The sequence below is a fragment of the Sinocyclocheilus anshuiensis genome, unplaced genomic scaffold (genome assembly GCF_001515605.1).
Source record: "Sinocyclocheilus anshuiensis isolate Anshui unplaced genomic scaffold, SAMN03320099.WGS_v1.1 scaffold207, whole genome shotgun sequence".
NCBI classification, from domain to species: Eukaryota; Metazoa; Chordata; class Actinopteri; order Cypriniformes; family Cyprinidae; genus Sinocyclocheilus; species Sinocyclocheilus anshuiensis.
The window spans coordinates 2,330,702-2,342,165 of NW_015551045.1; the positions used below are offsets into that span (position 1 = coordinate 2,330,702).

The following is an 11,464-nucleotide window of genomic DNA, read 5'->3' on the forward strand; positions in this document are numbered from 1 at the left end:
GTGTGTGTGTCTGGGTGTGTCTGGGTGTGTGTGTGTGTCTGGGTGGTAAACAATCTCAAACCAGACCTCTTCTGCTGGGGAAAATCAACATGGTGCCAGGAAAAGGAAAGTGTTTTTATTGCTGGAGGCTAAAAATGAGAAGCACAACGACGAGGCATCTGCTGAATCCTGAAAGGGAGATGCTAGGTTTTATATTTGCTGTAAAATTTGGAGCTGTTTTTTTGGGTTTAGGGTTTGAGGGCTGAGGCGGTGCGTGGATGCATTCACTTTTAGACTCCTGTGAGGAGAAGTTGCCTTCGCTTTTGTAAAACTTCCTCCTCTGATGTGCTATTCTAATGCTACGTACACACTACTTTGTAAGCTATATTTGACAAAAGAAATATCATCACCTGGGAATGTAATAATGAGGTGCTGCATTTTGTTATGCTGTCGTTTTTTAACTGTTCTCTCTCTCTTGCCTCTAATGGAAATGGCATCACTGGACAAGAGTGAAAGCTTTTCAAGATTTAACCTTATGGCTCATATAGTGTGATATATAGGATAGGAATATAATGCTTACTTGCAGAGAAAAAATCCCCGCTCAATTTCATTCAGAAACCCAAACTGAGTAAAAAATATGCAATATGGTGCAGATGCTGCTGTTTATGTGGTGAGAAAATAAGATGAAATGCCGATGCCTGTTATGTAAAGCAATGAGATATTTATAACAGTATAGAAGATACTTACATAAAATGATAGAAATATCAGTCATCACTCTATATCTTGAATAATATGTCTTAGTAAGATGATATTTAAATGATCAAAACATATTGCAATGCAATACAGAGATGAACAAATAAACATTCCTCAAAAGCCTGATCATCATATTTGAGACTCACTGATTTTTCTAAAAACTTATGTCTGGATGATCAAGTAAAGCTAAGCTTTTTCAGTAAGTAATATTACTAACAATAACAAAGTTATTCTTATGTTTACTTTATAAAAATCAGTAATGATTTCACAGCAAAAACACGCGTTTAGCATGAGCTGAAGGGTGCGTTTGTACAATTATACTAAAAGAATAAAAAATGCCTGCATTTTTCGTGGCTGTCAGTCCGGAACTCTGTGGCATGAATTCATTAAAGTGTTGCATAACTTTTAAACACACGCAAACTTCTTATTTACTAGTCATCCAAATGTTAAATAAGGATTATTACATATTTTTCACAAATGGCAGAATTAGAAACAGCACATCAACTGAATTCAGTGTCAAAAACATTGTTTAAGGACGTTTTCTAGTGATCTCAGCAGCAGAAATTCACTACAGCATGATGAAATGATGGAGAAAAGCATTCTAACAGACGTGCAGCGCAGTCGGCTCATGCTCAGCTTTCACAGGTGTCTGGATCACGGTGGATCACAAGTCAGAATCAGAATCAGAATCAGAATGATCTTTATTGCCAGGTATGTTTACACATACGAGGAATTTGTTTTCGTGACAGAAGCTTCCACAGTGTAACAGAATGACAGTGACAGAACAAAAAACACAGATAATAAAAAATAAAAAATAGAACAAGTAAATAAGGAATAAAAATATATAAATCGACAATTGTATGTGCAGGTATATTACAATAGACAGTTTTGTATGTACAGGTACTGTAAACACAGTCTGGGCCTGGTGCTTTTCTCCTTTTCTGATCTGGGCCTGGTGCTTTTCTCCTTTTCTGAGGAGAAAAGCATTGTTGTAGCGGTATACGGGCCGTCCCTCCTCTTGCACCTGCTGCATTTTCAGATCTGATGGCTGCAATTTGACAGGCAGGTGCAGGAACTAATTTTCCCTCTAACCAGGACAAATCAATATGTTCAGCACCGCAATCCTCTCTCAACATCACCTAAATTACCTCTTTTCATTTGAAAGAATTAAATCCACCTGGAACTGTCAGGAAATCATGCAAACGACATGTTTGTGCCAGGAAGCGTCCACTGCAGCAGAATGCTAATGGACACAAGCGTTCAAGTAATTTGCTTAAGCCGTCGAGCATCAGCGTGATCTGCTTAGACTGCCGTCAGCACACCAACACTGTTATTTGCAAGCTAGCTGTGAAATGACTGATCTGAAAGCCAGACTGTTATTGACCCGAGGTCAGTGGGAGACATTTGCGATGTCTGGGTCGTTCTTGTTTGCGCACTTCAGACGGACCGTTCATCAAATGATCAAATGGCTCATCAAGACAAGTCATCTTACTTTTATTTCTATAGTGCTCTATACAATACAGAGTGTGTCAAAGCAGCTTTAGAGTAATAAACAGGAAAATAACACAAGCAATCATGGAAAATAGGGTGGCACAATAAATCACATTTTAATCGTGATCTTGATTTCTGCTGCTTTCGATTTGATAACTCTTTCCCCGCCATTAATAGATTTTTTTCTTTCCATGTTTTCACTGTTATACGGTAGGGGGCGCTATTACACATCTTCTGAAAGAGTACAGACTCCCCAGGTCAAAACACAGGCGAAGAAGAAGCACAAACAAGTGATCGCGTATGTAAGCAGATGCATATGTAAAATAATGCGACCATCAAACATTAACAGCATATACTGTCATTCAAAACTGCCTAATGTTACAAAATGAAATGTCAAGCCAGGAAGTGAAGCTTTAGGACTGTGAAGCTTTAGAGGTGTTAATGAACTCTATCTATTCCATCAATGTTTTGTTTATTGTTCTGAATCCTGTCTGGACATAGTCTTTTCTTTTTTTTTACCCACATTCAAGTGTTGATTTAAAAAGAATGAATGAAGCTAGAATAAAATAGAAAAAAATAGTTTAAAAGCAGAGGCTCTGTTCTGCTTTTGACATATTGCATGTTTAGATATTCATACAACAAAATAAAATCTGCTGATGGGGAAAGAGTTAAGCATTTATTTGCCTGCTGGTTATTTATCCTGAAACATTTCATTTTAATGTGGCATTTGCATTATCCTGAATTGGTAACAAACCTTCATAAGCTTTCATGATTGCGGTTGCCAGATGTCCAGATTTTAAATTCCCCAATGAGAGCATTTCTTTTGAATCAATACATTTTCTGTCCATTGGTTTACTTCATCTTCCCAAACCTGGCAACCGATCTCTATTGAAATATTCTGCTCAAAAGGTTTGCTGTTTGCTGCAACTAAATCTGGAAGTAAATGATGCGAATGGACATTCTCTTGATTTATGCTTATGTGAAAGTGCAATAATTCAGATGAAATGCAAAAAAAAAAATGTTTTTTTTATCAAAATAATCATGATTAACAGATTTACAATTATTGTGTAGCCCTAAAATCTCAACTATTGAGACAATTCGGATTCTGTTTGAAATTTCAATCGGTTTGGCCATTTTTATTCCCTTGGAGGTGTGTACGTAAAGCATTTTCAGTAACCAGAAAACAATGCTCCATGTAAATGCATCTAGTGTTGCAAACAAACAGATCTATGTTTTGATAGTGCCTAGTAATGAGAAGATTGGATCATTTTACCGACTCAGATGTTTAAATCTCATTCAGCAAAATTAACAAATCTTTATTCAGGTCTCCTAGTCCAGGAGCTTGTCTTCCTCAAAATAAATTGTACACAAAAAAAATGATCTAGTCACTTTCTGAGACCACTCGTTACACCAGAGTATGGGGTTGAACGACTTCTGATTTTTTTAAAGTCGACTTTTATGTGATGAAAGTCGAGTCGAAGTCGACTAGTCGCTGATGACGTCATTAATGAACAAATAAGTCTGGAGCTGAGACTCGAACACCTTGTGCACAGCTATGGCATATGATATGGCTATTGCTCCTATAACAGTTCATTTTTATCAGTTCTTTTGTCTTTGGGTCATTATATTTCTCACAGATTTCTACTCGTTCTAAATCAGATACAGATAAAGTAGCACAGTAAAGATGACTTTCATATGAATGCATTAGTGAGAGCGATTGCGTGTGTGAATGAATTCTACCTGGCAGCATCTCTCTACTAGTACAGAAGCTGTGGGATTTAGTTATTAAGAAATAAATTATAGAACTTTTCAGTTTCTAAGCTATTTTATTGAGAAATCACAGAACAGTGTTGAGCCTACTATAGGACCAGTGACTAGTCGGCGTCAAGCTTAAAGCGTCATGGCAGAGCATTGAAGTCGATTAGTCGGTGCAACCCCTACTCCAGAGTCATAAAGAATTCATTCAAAATGAACGAATCACTCATGATCAACACATCGCTGTTGTCACAGGGAGACATCCTAATAATAGCATATTAAACTGAGACAGCAGAAAGTATTTTAACATTCTAACACCTTAATAAATTACAAATAATTTTTCAAGTAATACATGTAAATGCATGGGCTAACTAAATTGCAATAACGGTGTTTTGTCTCGCAGAGGTCGTTCAGCTCAGTCTAGCTGATGACAAGCGTCTGAGCGTCACAACAGTGACCGTAGGCCTGAGCGCCGTGATGTCCTGCGCCATTCAGGGCACCCTGAGACCACCCATCATCTGGAAGAGAAACGGCATCATCCTCAACTTCCTGGATCTGGAGGATATAAATGTGAGTACTTCCAAATCACACTGTTGAACATCACCGTTATGTCTAAAAATGAAGATGCCCCAATAGCATTGTATGTAATTTAAGAGGGTTTTGAAGTCGACATGAATAATCACTGCTAGAATATTAACCCTGGGCTCCCTGCATGAAATACTGACCGGTATTCTTATGGTTTATGTAGATCTCAGGAAGCACATGTTTTGGTTGGCTGACAAAAGATTCATGTATTTGAATTGCTTATAAAATTTCAATCCATTTAGACTGCAAAGTTTAAACATAAACTAATAAACTTGACGTGATTCATATTTGTCAAAAATACATACAGTAAATGTAACATACAAAAAAGCAGTTAAGAAGCAGGCAAGATTTCTGTAATAGTACTCATAAATTTAATGTTTTAAATACACATTAACTAGGATTATATATTTATCATCGATAAATCCAAATTGGTTTCAAACTCACATTTTAAATATTTTAACTGCTTAAATATTGCTTGTTTCACAGATCTGGGCCAATTAATAATGCACGTGTTTTCACAATGTAATTTAATTTAAAATGTATTTTAATCATCTTAAGTCTTAAGTCGCTGGGGTATATTTGTAGCAATAGTCAAAAATACATTGTATGAGTCAAAATTATAGATTTTTCTTTTATGACAAAAATCATTAGGATATTAAGTAAAGATCATGTTCCATGAAGATATTTTGTAAATCTCCTACCATAAATGTATAAAAACTTAATTTTTGATTAGTAATATGCATTGCTAAGGACTTCATTTTAATCACTTTACAGGTGATTTTCTCAATATTTTGATTTGTTTGCACCCTCAGATTCCAGATTTTCAAATAGTTGTATCTCAGCCAAATATTGTCACATCAGTGGAAAGCTTATTTATTCAGCTTTCATATGATTTATAAATCTCAATTTTGAAAAATTGACACTTAAGACTGGTTTTGTGGTCCAGGGTCACATATAATTTTATGTTTTAAATAAAATCAAATACTGCAGATGCAAAGATGTATTTACTTATTTGTTTGTTTGTTTGTTTGTATTTATTTATTTATTTTTAATGCAGACATTTTACCACTACTTCAGCTGGCTTCAAGTGTCATCAACAAATTGTCATGGAAGAAATTTTTTAATACCAAAAAAAACAAAAAAAATTAAATATTATTAATAATAAATATAAAAATAATAATAAAAAGTGTGAGTTCCGTATTAGAAAGCATAACTTCAAAGCTAAAGTCACTAGCATCACCAAACTGAGCTGCACAAATAATGACACAGTTCTGCTTCCTGCCATAATTTTTTTGAGCGCAGAAATCAGACTTGTTTCATTTATGTATGATTGACAAATATGCATCACATTACATTTAATACTTTGTTAAAAATGTGTAATCCAAATGTTTGGATATTTTATGTGTAATTCAAATACATAAATCTTAAATGTAGGCCCATTTATATGCTTATTGCGACAGCACAGCTTGGTAATATGCATCCTGCGTGACGTGAGGCATTCACAGTTTTCTGGATTATAAGGGAATGTTGTGCTCAGAACATCTTCTCAAGGTGAGGAACCCTGCAGAGCTTCTTTCCCGATGTAAAATGCTTACATCCTCCTGTTAATTGGGCAGCTGCTGAATATCTGATAACCTTCCAGAACACAAAGCTCAGTCAGGGTCCAGTTGCATTGATTTTCACCAATTAATCAGTATGTTTGAGAATAGAAGCTCATACCAACACAAATTACAAATGTTAATGTTCATTATCAGGACACATGCTCGGTATTCTGAGGCACGCTTTCCATTTCCAATTACTAACCATATTTGTGTTTCTGCACTTCATATCATGATGTAATTGGAAATAACATAATGATCGTGGTCTCAGGAGCTGGGCCAGGAGCCGTGCTGATTTCAAAGGACTGCAAATCATGTGTAGATTTTGAGCAGCAGACATGCTGAGGGTGGGAATGGGTAGTGTTTAATGAGGTGTGTCACGCTTGTGTTTAGCTCACCTGCGTTCCTGACAGCATGGGGTTGTGTTTACGCGCTCGCTCATTACAATACTCTAATTGCATGTTAATGAAGTGTTTGTTGAATGTTGCAACACTGACCCAGTCAACGACGACTCGCGGGTCAACGAGAACGAGCACCGGCGAATGACGCTCCGCCGTTCAGCTTCATAAGCAGCCGCAGAGAGAATCAGAAGACCGACACGGTCCAGACAAACAGGGAAACTAAATAAATACATGATTGTGTCTTGCGCCAGAAAACCGAAATATCAGCATATGTAATTGTGTCTTGATTGTGAGGAATAGGTCTTTTGCATTGATTGTCTCTGATTCCTCAGATGGATAATTTATACATTCCCAGGAGAAAAGATGAGTTTATTCTACATGATTTCTCACTGTTGACTTATCTTTAAAACTGAGGCATATGGTGCAGTTTATAGCTGTATAGTAATTTGGGGGCATTCAGTATTTGTCAGTTTCTGTCGCACTTGTCAATATAGCAGTTCACGCAGTGAATCATTGATTTCAGTGGGATGGTGCATGATGAGCAGTGTTGGGAAAAGTTACTTTTAAAAGTAATGCATTACAATATTGCGTTTCTCCATAAAATAGTAACTAATTATGGGGGGTTACTTTTTAGGGAAATAAATGCATTGTTACTTTTGTGTTATTTTTGGTCACTTGAGCTGGGTTTGCTTATTTATTTTTAGTTACAAATAAACTCAGAAGTTATATTTTTGGCAACTGTAAAGGCCCTTTCACACTAAACGTGAAGTTAATAAGCCTCTGCCTGAAGGAAGTGCCTCTGCACCTCATTCCCAATTTCTCTCAACATGGGAACAGGAGAGGTGTTAGTGAATAAATGGGAAAACAAAGTAACTTGTGTTTCTTATTTGAAAAAGTAACAGATATTTCATTGTAAGTTTAAAAGTAATGCGGTACTTTACTAGTAACTTGGAAAAGTAGCCTGATTACGTAACTCGCATTGCTTGCAATGTGTTACCCCCAACACTGGTCACGAGGATGTAGTGGAAAACCTTGCACTTTTGACCACTGAGAAGTTCACACTGGTGAGTTCAGTGGTGCATTTGTATGTCATTGATTTAGACATATTTATACACAGTACTATTCATTTCTCTATGTGTAAAACCTTGTTAATAGAAAAGCGAGTTTACCGTCACACATTTTTCTTTCATTCCTATCCTTTGAATGAGGAAAGCATCTGACCCTACTGTCTCTGTATGAACGAAAAAATGCTAAAGCACCGGCAGAATGAGAGCTTCAGTTTAAGACAACCTGAGGCAAAGTCTGGAGATAACTGTTTTCGATGTCTCTTAAAACGTTACTTAAAGTGCCTGTATATTTTTATATTAAAGCAGTGAAGGTGTTTTTTTTCTGAACCCATGATTAAAGTTTCTAAGGATTAATTTCAGTCCATACGTTTCCTTCATTTTCTTAAATTTTGTTTCATTATCATTTATCATTTGTCATTTATGTAATTTGATTTATATTATTTATCATTGTTATTTTTATTGTACTTTTACATTTTATATTACTTATTACTTTCCTTGCTCTTGCAGTGCTTGCTTTTGTTATTTAATCTTATGATTGCAGAGTTTCATGGAGTGTAAATAAGAGATAAGAGAGAATATTGCAATTTCAAGGTTTTATGAGATGGGATGTTGATGTGAAGTAGTTTAATATAATAACACTTCTTGGATTTGTGCTGAAACTTATGCAACTAAGATGAATTAATTTTTATCAACATCACTTCATCTCCTGCTTCTGCTCTTCTCTAGATTTCTCAGTTAACTTCTTGGCTGATAGACGATTGTTAATACAGTTTTGGGTACCTGCCAAGACTTGTTATTAATGGGTTTTGGGTATTAGATAAAAATTTGCTGTCTGGGTTTGGGATATGAGACAAAACGGATATCTTGTGGCAGGAACTGGCATCCGGGCTCGGATTTTAAATTTCTGACATGGAGAGGGTCTTCTTTCCCTGCTGATTCTGCCAAGCCCGTTCTCTTGGCTGTGGTTTCGCTAGATCGCAGGTAGGGACAGTGGGAATCTCGTTCATCCATTCATGCGCGTCACTAATTAGATGACGAGGCATTTGGCTACCGATAGAGAGTCATAGTTACTCCCGCCGTTTACCCGCGCTTCATTGAATTTCTTCACTTTGACATTCAGAGCACTGGGCAGAAATCACATCGCGTCAACACCCGCCGCGGGCCTTCGCGATGCTTTGTTTTAATTAAACAGTCGGATTCCCCTGGTCCGCACCAGTTCTAAGCCGGCTGCTAGGCGCCGGCCGAGGCGCCGCGCCGGGGAGGCCGCCCGCCCCGGGCCCCCTCCCGGGGGAGGGGGGCACCGAGACGGAGGTCCCGACGCGGGCCGTAGCTGGGGAGATCCGCGAGAAGGGCCCGGCGCACGTCCAGAGTCGCCGCCGCGCACCGCAGATCGATTGTTAATACAGTTTTGGGTACCTGCCAAGACTTGTTATTAATGGGTTTTGGGTATTAGATAAAAATTTGCTGTCTGGGTTTGGGATATGAGACAAAACGGATATCTTGTGGCAGGAACTGGCATCCGGGCTCGGATTTTAAATTTCTGACATGGAGAGGGTCTTCTTTCCCTGCTGATTCTGCCAAGCCCGTTCTCTTGGCTGTGGTTTCGCTAGATCGCAGGTAGGGACAGTGGGAATCTCGTTCATCCATTCATGCGCGTCACTAATTAGATGACAGGGCATTTGGCTATTTACAACACGTTTTCAAGTCGTCCTGTCCCTTGTGATGATTGACTTCCACAGACGCTTGAAGCACCTAAAAACATGCTAGGCAGTTAGTTGTGGCAAGGCTTTTGCGGGTCATATTTGCTTCATAAGTCTTTTTGGTTCTAGGTTCCATGGGTGTACACGTCGTAGCATTTGAGTGATTCGGCGATTGTTAGCAGACATAGATCCGAGAGGTCTCTAGCAGTCAGACCCATTGCCCAAAGTCCCCTTCCACTAGGACCATACATCAGTCCTCGGCTTGATATGATGATCGGGAGATGCTTTAGTGGGGTGCCAGTTCCCATCCAAGCTCGTATAGCCGTGGAGTTCTCCCGGAAGCCATATTTCTCGATTTTCAGTTTATGGCTCTGCTCCATCCGGGGGTTTGCTACTATGAATATGTCTAGGATTGTGGCATGCTGTCCTCTGTCCTGTGTCCACTATCAGATCAGGTTTTATGAAGCTTCTCTCGGTGGGTATAATTGGCTCGATCCATGTTTGGGCTCCATTCTTTCTCAGCATCCTCTCTATTTGCTTTGTGATACGATTGTGTTGGGCGCATCTGGCATCATGAGTTATTTCGCAGATCTGAAGTATGTGATTGAGGGTTTCTTTCGCGTGGCAGGCCCCACGACACATTAGCTCATCAAGGGACTTCTCCCTTCCTCTGGAGGCTCTTACTTTTGTATTGAGTACACCTCCACGGAGCTGGATTCCCCTGAGGTGTAGTCTGGGGAAGACTTTACTGGGCTTGCATACCCAGTGGTAACTCGCTGAGTCAATGTCGTCCATTGTCATCATCCTGCCATCCGCAGGCGCTTTCATCATTTTTGTCCACTCCACTTTAGCTTCTTCAGAAGAGCACACAGTTTCCTTGCCGAATTTACATGGTTGATTTATCCTGCTGTAACGCTGTTCATAGGTCGGGAAGGAAGGAGGCGGGAACCGGCGAACATTTAAACATAATTTTAATGATAAAATAAACACGGAACTGAAAATAGCGCAACAGCCCCTCAAGGACGACTGCCGCGCACAAACAGAACCAAAACAACATAAAATCCAGGCCTGGTCCACTCTCGTCTTGCACTGTCGTCACTCCTCCTTTTATCCTTCCAGAGCTCCTCCGTGGGACTCGAGACCAGTGAGTGGCGCAGGTGTCACTCATTATCATTCACTCCATGTTTCCTTCGGCCATCCTTGAGGATAGTTAAAGTTCCTGATTTCTTGGTGTTGAGCGACATGCCCACCTGCTGTATTCCTCTGCAGAGGCCATCCAATTTCCTCTGGACCTGTTCGGGGGCATCGGCCAGCAGAATCAGATCGTCCGCATATGCTATGGCTCCAATCCGTTCCTCCCCCCATGTAATCCTAATGTCGGGAAGTGGCTCTTCGATCACCTCTCCCATTGCCAGGATGAGGAGGATCAGAGATCCTAAGAGAGTCATAGTTACTCCCGCCGTTTACCCGCACTTCATGGTAGGTTGTACAGCTGTGTGGTGTACTGTAAAACTCAGCACAGGACGACTCTTACAACACTGCAGTGACACGGGAGTAAATAAACTGCTCAGAGTTCAAACTGAAGCAGCTCAAAATTTTAGAAAGGCCAAGCCGGAGTCCTGACCTCAATCTGGAGTCTGTTGTGTGATCTGAAGCAAGGAGAAGCGTGCAAATGCACCTCAGCTCCTCCAGAAGCATTTAGTGGAGGATGTTACCAATAAAACGCTTTCGATAGCAGTAGTGAATTTTTTATTTTGTATTTTGTGTGTTTGTTGATAAATAAAAGATATATATGGATTTGTGTTTGACATACAGATGCTTGTTTCGGCCACAGGATGAAAAACAAAAAAGGTAATTGCAGCTTGTCATCTCACAATTCAGACTTTTTTCGCGTAATTCTGAGAAGTAAAGTCTGAATTGTGAAAGAAACATGCAATTACATGAAATAAAGTCCGAATTGTGAGATAAAAAGTATTTTTTTATTCCATGGTGGAAACAAAAGTCAGAAGTGTCATATGTAAATTCAGAACTGCGAGAAGAACTTAATTATGAGATAAAATGTCGCAATTACCTTTTTTATTTTTTATTTTGTTTGCTTTATTATATATATATATATATATATATATATATATATA

General features: G+C 38.9%; 1 protein-coding gene across 1 annotated transcript in view; it reads left to right on the forward strand.

The window, feature by feature from the left end:
* The window catches only part of LOC107661768 (follistatin-related protein 4), a 213,868-nt gene that overhangs the window by 165,324 nt on the left and 37,080 nt on the right, over positions 1-11,464 (forward strand). The window contains exons 7-8 of the mRNA XM_016451535.1: positions 4,382-4,548; positions 10,599-10,808. Of these exons, the coding sequence (XP_016307021.1) occupies positions 4,382-4,548; positions 10,599-10,808 (377 nt within the window). The remainder of the gene's footprint in view (positions 1-4,381; positions 4,549-10,598; positions 10,809-11,464) is intronic.